The sequence below is a fragment of the Lepisma saccharinum genome, chromosome 1 (genome assembly GCF_977018435.1).
Source record: "Lepisma saccharinum chromosome 1, izLepSacc3.1, whole genome shotgun sequence".
NCBI lineage: Eukaryota > Metazoa > Arthropoda > Insecta > Zygentoma > Lepismatidae > Lepisma > Lepisma saccharinum.
In genome coordinates, this window is record NC_139229.1 from 94,639,840 (window position 1) to 94,659,548 (window position 19,709).

At 37.6% G+C, this 19,709-nt stretch overlaps 1 protein-coding gene across 2 annotated transcripts in view; it reads left to right on the forward strand.

Moving 5' to 3' along the window:
* The first annotated feature begins 7,245 nt into the window (after positions 1-7,245).
* Positions 7,246-19,709, forward strand: part of eRF1 (eukaryotic release factor 1) — a 36,326-nt gene continuing 23,862 nt past the window's right edge. Inside the window, exons 1-4 of one of the 2 annotated variants that reach the window (XM_083134725.1) lie at positions 7,246-7,684; positions 14,058-14,233; positions 14,654-14,781; positions 15,608-15,758. In XM_083134725.1, the coding sequence (XP_082990851.1) occupies positions 7,584-7,684; positions 14,058-14,233; positions 14,654-14,781; positions 15,608-15,758 (556 nt within the window). In that variant the 5' untranslated portion in view covers positions 7,246-7,583. The remainder of the gene's footprint in view (positions 7,685-14,057; positions 14,234-14,653; positions 14,782-15,607; positions 15,759-19,709) is intronic. The other variant, XM_083134720.1, reaches the window with a different exon arrangement.

The following is a 19,709-nucleotide window of genomic DNA, read 5'->3' on the forward strand; positions in this document are numbered from 1 at the left end:
ACTGTTGAACATGAATATACTTTTCGAACATACATGAAGGGAAAGAACGTGCTTTAGCCAAATTGGGGTAAAGTTGGTGTCAGATAGCTCTGTGAAGGGTCTTTCTAAGAATTGTACAAGAATAGAACGTGCTTTTTCCATCCATTACAAAGAGGGTTTGATTGTGTATACAGGAAAGAGTATTTGAAAATAAGATCCTTAGAAAAATATTTGGGCCTAAAAGGGATGAGGAGACAGGTGAGTGGAGAAGGTTACATAATTTAGAAGTACATAATTTATATTCATGTCCAGATATTATTAGAATGATTAAATCAAGAAGACTTAGGTGGGCAGGCCATGTGGCACGAATGGGAGAGGAAAGAAGAGTTTACAGGATTCTTGTTAAGAAACCTGATGGTAAGAGACCTGTAGGAAGACCAAGCTGAAGATGGAGGGATATAATGTTGAGATTAGGGTTACCAGACCGCTGTAAGGGAAATGTAGGACATGCTGTCCCAAAATGTAGGACATTAAGTCAAAATGTAGGACGCAACACATTCTCAATAAATAATACATATTTCTATAGAACACGTTAGGAAGTAGTTGAAAAATGACACTTTTCACTTTAAAAAAAATTATATCACAACGAATGTTTAAATGCAAAATTTCAAAACTTGCAATCATACTAATCAATGCACTCTTACTACTTGATTTAAGTGGTACTTCTCAGAGGAGACAATTTTTATCATAATTTCAGGTTTAGTCTAACTATATTGATGTTAGAGTGGACAGTCAAACTCGTTGAAATTATAGGGACCAATACCAAACATTTTACAGACTTTATGAAAAAATAATTCTCTCGTGAGTCTGTTGTGCTGATGGTAATGAAAGTACTCTCTCAACATTTGAATTATGACCTGTAATGGCAAACAAATATTCAGCAATTACTGTAATTTAAAATGGTTTCATCTTGGGTAGTTTTAGGTGTCTTGGGTAGTTTTTAGACAGGGTGTCTACCAAAATAATACATCCAGAAATCTTGACTTTTTCCGGACTTTTCTAGATCCTACTTAGGTAAAGTTGAAAATTAGTAATTAAGAAAATAAATATTTATTTAATGAAAATCCCTACAAAACGGCCAGTTAAGATGAAAACTGAAGCTGAATTTAAGAAGAGAATTAGATCTGCTATTTCATATTAATGCATCCTGAACTGTGTTTGGCAGACAAGCGAGGCTTTGGCGTCTGGACTCACAGCCAGGCCCGTAGCCAGGAATTCTTAGTAGGGGGGGGGGGGGGCAAAGTCAATCCCAGAGGGGGCAAATTTTTTATATATTGTGTCGCATTGGCAGATATAGCAGGGTACATTTGCCCCCCTCCCCAAAAGCTATAAGTAACAGGAAAGGGATGATATCTTGAAACTCCAACGAACAGAAAAAGTTAGAGCAACATCAAATAACAGTATTTCGATAATGACCTTTCCGGGCTGCCAAATAATACAAAGATAAAGTCTGGTCAGAACTGTATCTACTTGATATTTACAGGTCGATAATGTTAATAGACCATTAATATGTACGAACAGCTTTGAGCCTCTCTGCAGAGCTGATTAAGGGAGCCCTTTACAAATCGTGCTTCATAATGTTTCCCTCTAGTTTCCAGTATGCAAGATTTTTACGCACAAAGGAATCTAATGAGAATCCAACTACAAATTTTGTCGCTTTTTAACCAAAATAATAAATGTGAAACACTATCACATTTTCATCATGTTTGATAATAATTTGACCAACTAAGCTGTCCTACATCTTTCACCAGCCAACCTCTAGGGTGGGATGGTTACACAACACACTACAAAGCCAAGGGTACCAGTTTCGAGCCTGGGCATGAGTGTTCTTTGTGAGCAGAGGCGCAACCACTGGTGTACGCTACCGCCCCCTCATAAATGTTGAAAAATCTACATTTTCAAGTAAAAGCACCATAAACTCTGGAAAAACCAGAGTGGTAAATTCAAGCCCTATAAAATTATCCCCAGGTGACATTTTTGAGAGTGGAAAGTTGTAAATATACGATATATCTTATTGTGTATGCCGCCCACTAGAAAGCAGTCAGTTTAAAAAAATCTCAAATTCTCCCTTCCATGTATTATGATATTAATACGCACCATACTTGCTATTTTAAAAATATTATTTATTGATTTTAATATGAAAATATATAACAATAACAAATATAATAATAATAACACGAAAAATTCTTAGGTGCGCGTTGTTCCCACGGATCCCTATAAGTTTGCGTCACTGAAAGTATCCATCTATACAATTCCAGCCCCTCCAGAGAAAAAATCCTGCGTACGCCAGTGGGCGCAACCACGAATTTTTGTCTGGAGGGGGGCCAGTACCAGGACAAACATGCAAGTAATAATAATTGTAATATAGTGGTGGTAGTGGTAGTAATAATAGTACCATCAAAGACGTTATTAAAAATCGCGCGAGAAGGGGGTTAGAAGTCGGTGCTAAAGCATTTGTGATGGAACAAATGATTTGGAAATATTTTTCCAACACGTTCAATTTCACATTAGCTAATAATGGAAAACAAGCACACAACTGTATTTTTGAAAGACACAAAATGCATGATGATCATAATTTTATTTGTACATACAGAGCATTCTCTGACATTCGCTACAAGACTCGGCGGCAAGCGGCCCGACATCAGCGCTTTTTTTTCACGGTGAACGGGGTCTGCGACAGTCGGTAGAGTCGGCTATTAAAATTACAGTTTTCATATTGTGTACTAACCTTGACTACAGAAGGTGTTGAAAATGATGTCCCTCTGCTGTAACACATTCCTGGTATCTCAGAAGGAAATTGGCAATTACACGTGCAAGTTCGTCTACTGTAATTCTCCCGATTTCTCGTACAATACTCTCTTTTAATTCACGGATGGTGTGCGGATTGTCTTTGTATACTTTATTTTTTAGATTTCCCATTTTTCTTTCGAGCTTTAATATAGTGGTCCTATGTGGAACGGGAACACCAGGAAATTTCGTTGCAAAACGTCGTCGCACTTCTCCACAATTCCTCTTTCCGAAGTAACACTCGACAAGATAAATCCTTTGTTGGAATGTAAACTTTTGTCAGTGGCGTCTCGTCCCTTGGGCTTAGCCCCTAAAGAAAAACTGACGTATTCACGTAATTTTCAATCACCATAATACATAACTATCACACAATCTTTTAAAAGGCGATTTTTACCGACGTAAGTTCATCGTCAGCAGCAACTGATACGACAGCGCTCCTAGCGGCATTGATGTCAGTTATCATATCGGGGCTCGTCGCAGAGGAAGGCGTGGTCTACGCTACACGCTACAGTGAAGGTCACGTGCTAGCAGAAAGAGCGAAGGGAGGGGTGCAATGGGTTTGGATGTTGATTCGGGGCTACTTCCGTGGAGTCGCGTTCGTTGGATCCCGCGTGTTGTAGTGTAGCGTTGTGGTGGCTTTTATTCTCTATGAACAAAGTGGATTTCTTGTTGGCAACACCATTTCAGACATTGAGTGACCAAGAAAAACTTGTTGATAAACAATTAGGTTTAGAGGGCTTCAATGAAAAAATAATAAAAAAATAATAATTACAAAATTTGCTGAGCAGAAGAACAGGAGAGCACAGTTCTTGTTTAAATGAGAACCAACGTTCGTAGAAGGTACGTTTCACAGCAATACCTGTTTCTTTTGTAATTCATGTGAATGGTCATTATATTTTAAATTCTTTAAAAAAATAAGTCCAATTTTGTAGTTTAGAAGAAGATAAATACCTGTTTTTTGTAATTCATATGATTTGTTATTACCTTTTAAATACTTTTTTTAAAAAATAAGTCCCGTTTTGTAGTCTAGAAGAAGAAAAGTACCTATTTTTTGTAATTAATTTGAATTGTCATTATATTTTAAATACTTAAAAAATAAGCCCCGGCCAAAATTTAAGGCCACGAGACGCCACTGACTTTTGTGGTGTCATATTAAGCCACAATCTTCAACACACGGACACGACACAACACATCTTCCGAGGGAGGATTATACTGGCGTCAGTCTGCAACGTCAACAGAAAGGGAAAGAGAGCGAAGGCAGGAAGAGCGAAAAAAGCAGACTGTAGTATGACATGTAACTATACAACATATATTTTATTTATGCAACATGGAAAGACGTAAAATAAGAAAATACATAAGTATGCAACATGTTAACGCTAAATTGTGTATGCATTCAAAGTTTCTTTAATGTATATATTATTTATGAGAATACATTAAATACATTACATAATCAATTCATCCGCTTCGTAACAAATCAACAGTAAAAATAATACAAATTTTGTCTCCTTTTCCTCAAAAGAATTATTCGTGCATTTGAAACAAAACTTTTTAGCAGCAACAGTCTGCAGACATATTTGGTCTTACTTCTCTCTCGGGTAATTTAGAATGCATTACAGAAAACAATCATATTGGGATCGATGCGAGCAAGAAAATTTCAGATCCAAATTTTTCAAACTGAAAACATATTGACTTAATAGGGTGCAAATAATTTCACAGGGCGCCATGGCATTTTCTTTAACACATTTTTAATTTCATTTAGACTGTTTTGGCCCCATAGCAATGGCTCTGAACTTGGACTATAACAATATCAGAAATTGCGAGCGAAGCGAGCAAGAAAAGTTTACGAAAATTTGAAATCAATGGGGTCAATTGACCCTCTGTGTCCCCCCTGCAAGTTCACTAATTCCATCTTGAGTATCCATTTGTCCTACTATTCTTAGATTCTGCTAGTCTTTTTTTTTTTTACTTAAATGTTTGCCCGCCCCCCTAGAATGGACTTCCGTTCAAGGTTGGGAGGACAATGCCCCCCTGCCCCCCTGTGGTTGCGGCACTGTTTGTGAGTGCCTCTTCATCAATTTCACGTCATCACTCATTGTCGCGATTAGCTAGAAGTGGCAGAAAAGCAAAGGGGTTAGAAGTCGGTAATAGGTATAAAGCATATTTTTGGTTAACTTATAGAGCTTATAAAAATAGGTACGTAACAAAAATGAAATATCCATTCCCTCTCTCTACTGCATGAATCACTATTACCAATGGTAGACTTGGGAAACAAAAAATTAAGTAGTTCAAACTTCATATCAACTTCATAGCAACACATCCAAGAAAAAGATCCAAACACATTAGGCACCTTTAATATAAGACTTCTCAAAATGTCATAACTGTTCTAGATACTGAAAATTACGAAATAATTTCCCGAAGTCTGAATCAGGAAGGGATCCTGCCACCCAATCCTAGTACGACATTATTAGGAATGCCACACACCTCATTAAATCACAAAATCAATAAGTGTCTTTGTTAAGTTGCTACAGTAATACAGGATATAATTGTAAAGATTAGTGAGAATACCAGGTAGGATTGTGTTCTGTATATTTCACAGGGGGGGGGGGGCAAAGCAGGCTCTGCCCCCCCTCTAGCTACAGGCCTGCTCACAGCCAGTATAATCTTATGTGGGGTTTGTGTCGGTTGTCCCTATATGTTTATCCATTCATCCATCTTATCTTACCATCATTCATCCTCATCTTCGCGATTAGCCAATGGGACAGAAAAAAGTGAAGTAAAATAAACTAAATCAACCAATCAATAGCAAAAATTCTTGACCACAAGAATAATTTATTGCCTTTTTAGTGACTTCTTGTTGATTTTTTACTTTTTCTTGACTTCCATGACTTTCTTGACTGGCAGACACCCTGACTTTGTTCTCTATACGCCTGCTTACAATCAAATTATGTTGAATATTGAATAAGAATGGGCAACACCTTGTTCCATCAGTATAAACCCTAAGGCAAGAAATTCTGCTCAGGCATTGAACAGTGACGTTATCAGAAAGTCGTCCCAAGACTTTGTTCATTAATTGCTTCCGTTTTCCCGTTTGTTAAATAGCATGACAAACTTTATTATTTTTGTGCAATGACTGAATCAAAATAAATTTCACTATTGAGTTTGGAAGCGCAGTTCATAGACTTGTAACTTGCATGACTTTTTTCTGTTACGTATTTTCCTAATTAATATTATGTGACGCTCAAAATGTAGGACATTTATGATATTTTTCAAATTCCTACCGGACGCCGGACATAATGCTAAAATGTAGGACATGTCCGGGAAAATCCGGACGTCTGGTAACCCTAGTTGAGATGGACCTAAAGGAATTTGGTAGGGATGGAAAAGAGTATATAGATCTTGCTCAGGATAGAGACAGATGGAAGGCCTGTGTTGCTGCAGCCACGAACCTTCAGGTTTAAGAAGGCTAGACTGTTAGTTAGTTTATACAGGGAAAGAACGTGTTCATGATCATGCAAACAGAGAAAGAACATGCTGTCATACAAAATAAAGGCTAGTATACCCTAAGCACCAGTTCGGCATCTTTGACATAACCCCAGAGGAAGCCGTATCTGGTTGCGAGCCACCACCTGTTTTTCTGTAAAGCGCTGTTGTCGCTTTGGCGTGCAGTGTTTAGACATCCATTCATTCACTGCGACGTTTTACTCCCATGGTCTTTATATTGTATTAAAAAAAATGCACAGTACAATAACACAACCTAGCAAAGATAAAGAATCGCAACCTCGCGTTCAAAAATCTCTGAAGAAACTGAATTAGCAACATCTCATTTAGTCCACGTGGAGTTGACGAGAGCTGTCATTTTTTGGACGGACACTATTGGTGGAAAAGGTTTCAGGGGAGGATTTACTGGACTCCACGTGGACCTGATATATGGTTGTAAGGGGGAAAACTGATCTTTCGGAACTTTCTTTGAAGTAAAGTGAGGTTTCTTTGGGGACGAGCGCTATAACAACACTGCTTACAACCAGCTCACAACAATGTAGTCCGGTATGATATTTTCATTGTAATGTGATTTTAAAATATCTACCAATTATTATGTGAAAAGGCTTACTTGTCTCCGGATGCCCCCCCCCCCCCCGCACTGCGGGGTTTTGCGGCTTGCAGATCCGGAACACTGATTACAGTAAGTTATCACATGTTTTCACAATGCATATTTCACAGATAGAGCTTCACAATAGAGTCTGTTTTTGATGTATTATTTTGTAATGTCCTTTGAAACGATTTATTTTAGCGAAGAAATCTTTTAATGATTTAATTTACGTGGAGTTCTTCGATATTCGTCCCTTCGTAGTAACGTAATTATACGGTTTTCAGATTATTCCAACTGATTTGTCATTGGCTGATTCTTCCGACTGACGTTGCAGGTCTATGACGTCGACGGCAATAGACGAACATTCACCCTCACACATGGTAGTTTTACATGGTGACGTGAAAGCTTGTGAGGATTTTGCTGTTTTGTGGGGAAATAAGCCGTATATTGTTGCGAATGTGAGGTGTTGTGTCCATTACACATCTTAGAATAAGTTGAAGGAAACATTTGTGTGCTAGTTGCCCAAGTCGTTGAATCTACAAACCGCATTTGGTGAGACTACGCCAAGAGGACGGATCAGCCGCGCCATTTTGCTGGTGATTTGTTTTAGAACTACTTTGTAGTGTTATTGGCGTTCATCGAGACAGGAACGCTCCATTGAAGAAACACAATGTCTTCGACAACATTTAATGTGGAAGATAATTCGTCGGACCGAAATGTAGAGATATGGAAAATTAAGAAACTGATAAAGAGCCTTGAAATGGCACGAGGGTAAGCAGCGTAGATTGCGAAATTCTAGTGCAATATTGTGCATCTGCATTGATACAGTTTGTTAATATTAATTTGCTGTTTAGAGCAACAGTTGGTGAAATTAACTAACGAGTTTAATGCATCCTAACTCGTGTGACGTTCTATGCATAAATTAACATTAGTGCACTTTTTATAGTGTTTGTGAAATATTTTAATATTGCGTACAGATCTTCTGATTTCTCATTTTGCAAATACCAGCAATACCAAATTGTAGGGGATAATGAGAATAAACAGTTTTCAAATGGCCAGTTCAGCAACTGGAGTATTACTGTATGGTTGCATGCATTTCAGTTTTCATTTGAAAGTATTTTTGTTGGTGAAAACTTCCAACTCACCGCCCTCTCCCCCCTGCGAATTTACATTAACATACTTGCTTCCTACGTAGTTTTAATTGCATATACCATGTTGGCTTATTTACTGCAATTTTAGTTTGAGACTCTTTACTACAACTACTTGTACCCTCAGGGGATGAAAATAGATGAAGGGTCTATCTTCTGCCAAAAAGTTCATTCAGATATGGTGTTACATGCATCATTTGAATAAAAGTGTGATGTCATTGCGTTGTTGATGTGTAATCCCGTATTGTGTGTGTTAATCGCGGTAAATATGCGATATCGCCCGGATGGATTTCTTCAAATTTACAGGAGAAAGTACTTACTGAAATGAGTTTCTTTAGCATTCTGGACGTTCTTGGAGGTATTTTCTTTCACGGAAAGTGAAAACCTTGTTTTTGAATACTGCCAAACAAGAATTAATCACTTTTTATGTAAGAAATTGGCATTGCCTGCCACATTATGCCGTTGTTTCCATTGTGTGCATGCAGATGGCGAGAGCGTTGAAAGTCACGCGATGTCTGCAGTGTTTCCAAATGTGCCTTTGGTACTAGTTTACTATCCTTCGGACACATTTATTTATTTTTACAGAAGAAAATACGGTACTTGTTTACTATCCTTCGGACAGATTTCGTACATAGCCCCACGAACCATTTCCGGTAAGGTTAGGTTAGGTAGGGCCACGCATAGGTTACAATAGTTAAAAATTGATTTCGAAAAAATATTGGTAGCCCCACACACCATTCTCGCATAGCCCCACAGGTGTCCGAAGGATAGTAAACATTTACCTTAAAATTTGGTGTCGTGTTAGTATCAGGATCTAGAAATTGGAAATAATTGCGAACCATTGACGCTAGCCCCACAAACCATTGGCGCTAGCCCCACGAACCATTGATGCTAGCCCCACGAACCATTGGCACGTGGTTAGGTTAGGCAAACATAGTTAAAATTTGGTGTCGTGGTAGTATCAGGAATATATATATATTGTTGTGAAACAAAAAAAATCGCCAAAATCGCCAGTTTCCATTCCGAAAACTGACGCCTTATTTTAGCTTATTTTGCAATTTCTAGATGTTCTACACCTTCAGGAATGTTCCGTGAAGCAGATACGTAAGTACGAATGTCAAAAATTGACGAAATGAAAAAATTAGAGGTGTTCGAAGGATAGTAAATTTTTACCGTGCCTTTTTCTTACGAGATTTTTTTTAACTATGCTAACCCAGCCTAACCTAACCCTGCCGGAAATGGTCCATGGGGCTATCGTGAATAGTTTTTGGTGCTATCGTGAATACTTTTTGGTGCTATCGTGAATGGTTTGTGGAGCTATCCGTCAATGGTTTGTGATGACATAATAAACACGAAATTATGTATTTTTCGGTGAAGAAGGTTGAAACACTGCATACCCACTCCAAATCGACAAAACACAAGCACGACGCGTGATGATCCGTGACGAGTGCACGCCATATTGTCTATTACAGAAGCGGAACAAGTAAGACAAATAATCAATCGTAATATGAAAAGTTGACACTATTTTATGGAAAAAGGCATAACTTCACCTTAAAGAATGTCCCGCAAGGCAAAATAGCTAGTACCAGTGGTAAAATTAAGGAAATAAATGAGTGAAAGGTGTCCGGGCGTTATCGCATATTTACCTTAATCGCGACTGGATCTACAGTTTAAAGTGAAATCCAAACCAGTATGCAATCTGCCTCTAACAGGGATTGAATGCAGGACCCTTTGAATGCAATGCGACAGATTCGTCATTAGGAGGCCTCAATTAGTAAGTATGTCAAATATGAAGAAAATGTGAGGAAGAGTCCGGTCATCTTCAGTCATACCCACTATGTAATCAGGAGGTCGTTTCTTGTTGGCGCACATAATTGTATTGGCCCCATAATATTAATATGGTTCAAGCATGTGGAAAGCACAAAGTACAGGGGTATTTGATTCAAACGTATAGCCCGTGTAAGTAAAAACCTTCTGTCTCAGACTATTTTGCCACTTTTTATTGGTAAAAAAAATGTTTGTTTGCACACTAAAATAGTGAAAGAACACATTGGAAATGGCTGCTACACTGCATGCACTGCTACATTTAAAAAATGCGGGGGAAGTTCAGTTTTGGAGCTGACAACACCAACTTCTCTTGGGTACCTAATAAATCAAACCTTTTGCAATGAGATTTCACAGATTTCCAATTGTCATACCCTGTAATTTCAATTTCTGGTAAGTCAAGTATTAAAACCATATGTTACTATATTTTCTGAGGCTAATTTAACCCAAATTTAAAAAAGAAAAAACTTTATTATTCTAAGTATGGAATGTAGTTTAACCTTACTTTGCAACGTCAGAAATTAGGTGACATACGTTACCTCATTGACCAAAACGAGTTGAATCTAAAAGTTGAGATTTTTACTGTGAGTTGGGTTCATGCAGGGCTTCCTTTCTGCCAAATTTCAGAATTTTTCAAGAGGACCCATCGCATTTCTAAGCACTGATATTTTACTTAGACACCCCTCAAGCCTTAGACTAAACCCCTTCATTGAAAAAATCTGACTTGCTAGCACAATTGCTACCCCAATTTCGACGATAATTTTCGTACTTACGATGCAATTTTAAGCAAAGCATACTTGATTATCGTAGAAAGTATACTTCATTAGCTACAAAATGAATTTTGTTTCAGGACTCTAGCTCTAATGGTTTTTGAGATATTAAGGTTTCTGAAAAGTGCTACATGAGCAAAAAAAGCCATGCGCCATGTTGGAAAAATGGCTGCCCCAGGAGAAGTAAAGACAAATTTTCTTGAAGATTGTTTTTGGTATCTAGAAACATATACAAACGTATGTACTAATAATTATTTTTTTCTAAAATGTTCATGCAACCACCATTGGATCGTTTGTCATGGAATAACCCTGCTACGAAACTGATATGACCGCAAGTAGACTTCCACCTCACAACTTTAAAGGGCTGTACACGCGTAAATATTTGTTTCCACCCTGCCAAGTTTCATGGAAATCGGAGGGGGACACAGGGTTCAGATACCCACTTCAATTTGTCCTCATCTTAACATTTAAGGGGGGGGGAGTGCCCCCTAGAACAGTTTTTTTAGTCGAAACAAAAAAGAACACATTTCTTCCTTTGGGCCCCTCTATACACCTGTAAAGTTTCATGGAAATCGGAGGGGTACACTTAGATAACCTCCCTTGTAAGCTAACAGATGAACTTTACTTCACAATAACACTTTCAGTGATCTAAAAACTTCCCAAGTTCCTTTTGTTTTATTGTGATTTCATCATGTTATGTATGCAATTTTTACATGGTTCGATTTCGATGTACGTCTGTCAACACACACACTGCGGAGTTTTAGCGATTACTTAAGGTTTTGTTCAATATATGCTTTCGTGGTTAGTTAGGCAGGTTAGGTTTGGTTCCCTTAGCATTAACATAAAGTCCCTAAATGCATTCTACTATGGGTCAGATTTACTTCTACATTCATTCCCACGCTTCTACGATATTCACTGTTGCTTGTTGACGGAGAATATCTTGTCCATGAGAAGTGTGTAAGGTAATTTTCAAGTTGTTTTTTTTCAACATAAATAACTTTTTTCAAGTCCAAACAGTGCTCATTACTTTAAGGAAGGTTCAAATTTCGTGTGACAATGATTTCCAAATTTCTACGATAATTAGTCTTTGTGCTAGGAGAAATCCTAAAACAATCTGAACCGTTACCCTAAAAACAACTGAAAACTTTCATAAACATTCAAAATATTTTACTTTCTCGGAGGAGAGTTCACAAGGTCAAGGGTACCATTATATTTACAAACAAAAAAAAAAAAAGAAGTTTTTTTATTTTCAATAAAAGGATTGGTGACTCATTCAAAAGTCAATACTCACAGATGCATGCTTGTTACATCTCAACAACTTGAAAGCATGCAAATCCACAATATAAAGCAGGTCTTACTTGATTGCCTTAGTAATTATACACTTTTTTTCCCTCCATGTAAGATATCCCCGCCAGCAGCGATTCATGAGCATGGTGCTAGTACCATCTAATTTTCTGTAATTTATTACAAATAAATATTTGTGCTGCTTCGAAATGCATGAAATAGTTTATCTGAATTTCAAATTTACCTTCAATCATTTACAGTCCTCTACAATATGCTTATACTCACCGGTACACGACACCATCTTCTGGATCTCTTAAGTGAGCTTTCATACTGAAGTGATGTGGAAATTTCACACTGAAAGTTCAAGCAACATGCGTAACTTCAGTCTAAAGCAAAACATGCATGAACAACAGACTGAAGTGACACGATGCAGAGAATTGAGGAACAGCCCATTCTGCGTGACTTGCAAGAAACAAGCAACACTTGTCATGCTGCGTTAGTTCAAAGTTGCATTTATTTTTTAAGGTTTCCAAGACACACCTGTTATTTGTTGCTTTGCTCTGATTTCATATCTAATGCATGCAGCTCCACGTGAATATCACTTGGTGACACTTGTACACTTATTTCACTTAGTACTCTGGCAGGGTTTCTTTATGTTGCATATTTGTGAAATATACTATTCAGCCTGCATGATTGGACTTTAGTAAAGCCAGAATCTCTACACCATCTGCAATCTATTTTTTTCTTATTAATGTAGATGAAAAAGTTCACAAAGAGTGAAAAATAAGAGTATCATGTACACTACTAAATTTGTTAACTCTGTATACTGTAATTTTCTTGTAAGGGGAAACATGCCACTGAACCACATATGACTGCAAGTCTTGCATAGACTTCAAAAGTCAAAGCTCAACTGGTTCAGTGTTCAACCTTGGCTACGAAACTGTGCACACTCCTGTCTGACCTGAAATGAAATACCCGAACATAGTGTTGCAAGCAGCAAATGTTAACACTGCTAAGCCAGTTTTCCTCCCACCACCAATGACGTAGTGCTTCTCAAAGTGCAACTGAATCAAATCATCTGGCATTGTTGATCATGCTCTACATGAAACATAACTTTCCCCAACCTCCCATCCCAATTCCATTAGTATTCTTGTATGATATGAATCCCTGGAGACCATTACAGGACCTTTTCTTTGTAATCCTTGTTTTCAGGCAACAAATTTATGGAATACTGTTCAAATGCATGAAGTAAAAAGCCCCGAAACATTCACAGTATCTTGAGGTCACTCCCCTCCCCTTCCAAATATAGCCAGAATGAAATTAAACAGCTGATTACATACCTCAAGGCTCATGTAGCTCTCAAAACATCTCCGAACATTACTTGAGTCACAGTGTGTTTTAAAAGTCACATTCTTCATGAAAATGCTCTTTGTGACACACATGTAACATCTTCGCGATGGGAGCCATATCTGGGTGTGACGTCAGACAGGTGGTTGAGGGTTAATCGTGTGCAAAGATCCCCAATAGTTTCCAGGTTCATACACTGTAACTAATTAGTGATTTGGAAAACTTAAATCACACCAGAATTACCTTCCCATGACTTTACCATGATTTAACATTTTATTCAAAGCTTACAAATGAATTGCAGTTCGAACTGTAATAAGTCATCTAGCAAACCTATACTTGGTGTCTCCCTAATCTGGAAAATGAGTGATGTCTTACAAACGTTGACATTTTAAATGAAACACTGCAGTTGATTTTGACCTGGTGTCTGGGAATGGCATTGCCCATGCACTTGGTGTTGCAGACTAACCAATAACGCATCCACTTTCCCACTAACGAATCCCTTTTTTTTTTCTGCCAACTGATTTAAGCTAGAGTACATAAATCTGTAGTGTTATCAGTTTACCACAAAGGAAAAGCAAAGTTGGAAGCAGGCAGAGTAGTACTCATGGGTGAGGTCAGGGAGATACTTTTTATAATTCTGGGGATACCCTGATCTTTCTTCATGAAGTAAATTCTAGCTAGAAAATTTTTAAAATACTCCTTCTGAATTTTGATATTTGTTGGATCCTTTGGTGAATCTGAATGTGTGTGTGTTTTTTTTTTTTTTTTCAGGAATGGCACAAGTATGATATCGCTTATCATTCCACCTAAGGACCAAATTTCTAGAGTGAGCAAGATGTTAGCTGATGAGTTTGGTACAGCGTCCAATATAAAATCCAGAGTTAACAGACTATCAGTATTAGGTGCCATTACTTCTGTGCAACATCGACTAAAATTATACACAAAAGGTACTGTATAATATATATTATCAGTTTTCCGTGAACATGTTATTCCATGCTAAATTTGGCAAAATCTTGAGTTATATTCTTTGACTTGGATACAGTTTTTTTTTAAAAAAATTTATATCAGCTCCATAGTGAGTTTTTAAATGTAAGAGACTTTTCTGGAGACATGAGGGAACAGGGAATAACACTTCTATTTTATGTTGTGAGAAAATTGGAAATATACCACACTTTGAAAGAAATAATTCTGCATAAAGTGAATTTCTCCAGGAATTAGTTTGAGTTTGTTTCTATAAGCTTTGAATATCGGTCATGAAATTGATTGCAGGCATTTTTCTGGTTATTGTTAAAGGTGCAAGATAGCATATTGAAAATGGTTACTGAAATGTGATTGATTTTTCTCAATTTGTTCGTTTCAATTTTCAGTACCTCCAAATGGATTAGTAATTTATTGTGGGACAATAGTCACAGAAGAAGGAAAGGAAAAGAAAGTTAATATAGATTTCGAACCATTTAAGCCTATAAACACATCCTTATATCTATGTGATAATAAGGTGAGTGCCTGTTTTGTGTTATTTTATTTTCTATAATTCAATTTTTTATGGATTAAGTTAACTGTAAATAACACAGTCCTAATGTGGATTGTATTATTTAAATGTTCTTGTTGAAGGTAAGGTAGTGAAACCATTAAATATTTACTGTACTATTCTTTGCAAAATTATGACCAATAATTGATATAAGTATGAATAGTATAATATTGAAGCTGTTGCAACTGAGCTACTTTTAAATGTAAATATTGACTGAAAATTTGCAAACTATGTATATATGTGTATTTATTTGAGGAATGATGGTTATAATTTTCCTTTCAAAACTTTTATCAGTACTTTGTAGCATGATGGCTAACACGTGTGTTTAAAATTTACACCTTACTTGTGGAATTTTAGTATCTATAGCTACATTTTCTGAGTTAAAAGTTTTTAGTGGCAGCACTCATAATAGAGGTTTCATCATGGCTATTTGCCTGGCTACCTATTCATATCTCCAAAAAAAAAAAAAAACATTTTTATTGAAGTAAATCTGATATTGCAATTTTGTAGTTTGTTTAGATGCTTCATTTCTTGAAGTGCTTCATGCACAAATCATGCTGCTTTTCTTGAGTTTGTCTTTTCACAACAAATTTTAGTAAGTTAGCGTATAAACTTTGAATGTCTGTCATTATAAATGTTTCTGCTGAAATGATGCAACTATATTTTACTAACAAATTATCTTGAAATTAGATGAAAATGGAAACTTTTGTTGTTGAAAAACATTTAGGTAATATGTAGATGATGTGTCTTTGTGCCCCCAAGAATTATTGTTTAATTTTTTCAATGGTTACAGTTTCACACAGAAGCCTTGACAGCATTACTGGCTGATGACAACAAGTTTGGATTCATTGTGATGGATGGTAATGGTGCTTTGTTTGGAACCCTTCAGGGAAACACCAGGGAAGTGCTCCACAAATTCACGGTAGATCTGCCAAAAAAGCACGGTATGCATATTTCTCTCCGATACTTCTATTATCTTTATTTTAACCAGTATGTATTAAATTTGAACCTGTGGCTAAATTTTCAAGGGTGTTTGATAAACTGCATCCGTTCATGTCATGGCACTGTAACATAGAAGACCAAAAGACAAACCAGCGGTGGTGGACATTTTTCAACACCTTTTGTTTATCACAAGCCATGCTATGTATTCATGTACCAGGTGTATAAGCTTAAATCTGCTGTTTGCTCATAGATGGCATTAGTGAGCGTATGAAGCTACCATGGGCACGCCATACCTGGTGTTTGTATGAGTTGGACATCTGCCAACACGAATCAGTGCACATCGTCAGCACGTGCAGACAACAACAGACAGTGTTCCTGTGGTAAGCATGGCTAGTTTTGTGCCAGAAAAAGAGCATATGCGGGAAGCTCTGCTTTTCTGCTTCCATTTGAAGAAATCGGCTGCCGAATCGCATCGAATGCTTGTGGAGGCCTATGGTGACAGTGATGTATCGGAAACAACGTGCAGAGATTGGTTTCGTCGGTTCAAATACGACAATTTTGACCTGAGCGACAAGAAGCGTGAAAATCGACCCAGGAAGGTTGAGGACCATCAATTGCAGGCTCTTTTGGACGAGGACGATACCCAAACGCAAAAGATGCTTGCCGAGCAATTGGGTGTTACTCAAGCAGCCATTTCCATGCATCTACGTGCCATGGGAAAGGTTCAAAATATCGGAAAATGTATGCCGCATGAATTGACCGATCGGCAGATGGAGAGACGCCAAAACACATGCGAAATCTTGCTTGCCAGACAAAAAAGAAAGTCTTTCCTGCATCGGATTGTGACTGGCGATGAAAAGTGGATATATTTTGATAATCCTAAATGCAAGAAATCGTGGGTTGATCCCGGCTAACCATCAACATCTTCCTCGAGACCAAATCGCTTCGGCCGGAAGACGATGCTGTGTGTTTGGTGGGATCAACAGGGTATTGTCTACTTTGAGCTGTTGAAACCTGTTGAAACTGTCACTGCCCACCGCTACCACCAACAACTGATCAAATTGCACCGTGCTCTGTATGACAAAAGGCCGGATTATCAACAAAGGCATGACAAGCTGATTTTCCTCCACGACAACGCCCCATCACACACGTCAAGACTGGTCCAAAACTACTTGGAGACATGCAACTGCGAGGTGCTACCCCATCCCGCCTATTCACCAGACCTGGCCCCTTCCGACTACCATCTGTTTTTGTCGATGGGCCACGCCCTCGCTGAGCAGCACTTCGATTCGTATGCAGACGTCCGAAAATGGCTTGATGAGGGTTTGCCTCGAAAGAGAAGGACTTTTTTTGGCGTGTTATCCAAAAATTGCCCAAGAGGTGGTCAAAATGTGCAGCTCGCGAGGGCAAGTACTTTGAATATATTTCTTGTTGCTTTCTATGAACAAACCATGTGTTTTTCTGACTACAAAACAGCAGATTTAAGCTTATACACCTGGTATTTCTGAATAAAATATGAGGAGGTATCAATAAGTTTTGCCTGTTGAGGTATAATTTGTTTAATAATGGAAAGATTGAAACAATGAACATACATATAGTTTGCCTGTAGTGTCCTCTACTCAGAGTTACCCTTCCACACAGTTGCCATCACGTTCGATGCATTTGTGCCTGCATTTTATCCAGCCCTCAAAACCAGTTTGGAAAAAATCCACAGAACACTCCCTGCCCACTGTTCAGAGCTGTTTTAACCTCCTGTAAATCATCGAATCTCGTGCCACGAAGCTCAGACTTAAGAGCCCGTATCACCGCTGGTGACGATACCTAAAAAATAGGTTCTTGCGTCGACGTTCTGTGCTCGAACAGTCAAGTGTGTGGCATTTAAATTTTACTGAGTTAAAGATCAAATATGAAGTTAGTTATGTCACGCAGCCTTTTTTTAAATACATTATCTATTACGTAGTTTTCCTGATCTCAATTTCGTAAAATTAACTTGCTCGCCAATTGTATGTAATAACTTAAATCAACATTTTAAAGCGCAAGAAAGTTTCAACTGTTCTTCTACAGCAAAGAAATGAAACTGATCTTACATAATTTTCTTTAGAATGTCTGTAGTTTGTCGACGTACAGAGCAATGTATGTAAATTTTAACTTCGACTTTTCTAAGCTGGTCGCGCTAGCCGTTTCCCCCTCTGTACAGCTGGCGCTCAACACCCCCCCCCCACTTCTTCGCCGTCCCTTTTGTCTTTCACAATCGGCCAACTTCCAAGAAAACCGCATGCTGAGAGCTAGGAAAAGAAAAAAGAAGGCAGGGAAAGGTTTTGGGGGAGAATCAATGGTTTGGGCGATGCTTGTAAACAGTTCTTTACTACGCTATATCCTAATACTAAATCACAATGGGGTTGTAGTGCAATGACAACAGTGAAGGACGTGGGGATTTTCCCCAGTATATTGTTCACAAATGGGAAGGGCTGGTTGCCTGCAAAAGAAAAATTGTGCCAAATTATAACTTTTTTTTGCGAGAACACGAAAGGGATTTTTTTTAGGGGGAAGGTGACTTTACCCAAAGTTTTTAGGTAAATATTGTGTAAATTCTATCTGGTGGTGGATTATCAACCAGCCACGCGAATGAACGACTTTTTAGCTGTCGATCATAAATAAGTTCAATGAACGTTCATTGTCAGTTTGAGATATTTCTGAGGGTCAATGCTAAAAATACTTGATGATCTGTTATGGAAATAGTGCTATTTTTAAACATTTTGAACGTCCGTTCAATTTAATTTTGAATTTGACTCTTTGAATACTTTACTGCGGTGCTATTTTTAAACATTTTGAACGTCCCTTCAATTTAATTTTGAATTTGACTCTTTGAATACTTTACTGCGTTATTTTATCACCAATTACACATATATATATATATATATATATATATATATATATTACAGTCAGACCCAAAGAAATCACAACATAAGATAGTTCTGTGTCATCATATATACAAAAATACTTTTAGGCATAGGTCTTTTGTAAAATAAAATACATTAATTATATGTTGTTTTTTCTTTTCCAAATACATTATTTAGTGGAATAATATGACAGACTTACTATTGATAATGACCATACAAAACACACGATAAAAATTTCATTCACTTTCAACTTTCTGGGGCCTGCCACCGTGGGGGAGTGGTTAGCACATCGCACTACGATGCCAGGGGGCCCGGGTTCGAATTCCGGCTTGGCCGCGGATGTTTGTGAGTGTCCATTCATCAATTTCATCATATCATCACTCAGTCCCATCTTCGCAAATTGGCCAAAAGTGGCACAAAAAGCGAAGTAAAATAAAGCAAATCAATCAACTTTCTGGATATACGACAAATAACACTATTTCTGTATAAGGAATTTTAGGCATGCTCAGATCTTCCGATTATGGGGAGCAAGGGCCTTGATAAAAGTTTAGCTGACGAAATAAAGCCCTCATTCCATCTCACTGTTTTTATTACATTGATGGGAACAAAACAGGGTCGTGTGTGTCCCGACCCAATTAAAATCACTTTATTAGATGAATTTCAACTTCAGTGGCACCATTGTTCTCTGCTGGCGCTTTATTTTCCATCTCTGTCGTTCAAAGACTAATGTACGTATAAACGTGGTTTAGTACCGCAAATTCAAAAGAACTACACATAATTTATTCATGTGCAATATATGGGCAATTTATTCTGCAGACACATACAGATAATACAACTAAAGAATAAAATATGTGGAGGTGTTAATGAGAAATTTGCTAGTGTGAGAGTCCAATTACATAGGAAGTAATACACTACCCTTTCCTTACGTAGTTACTTGGAACTTTCGTAGGTTTGAAAATAGCATTAACTTTTATTTCTATTAAAGCATAATGTTGTTTAAGAACGGTTATTAGATTCCTCTGCACTAAATTTCTAAGTGAAACTATTAAGGGG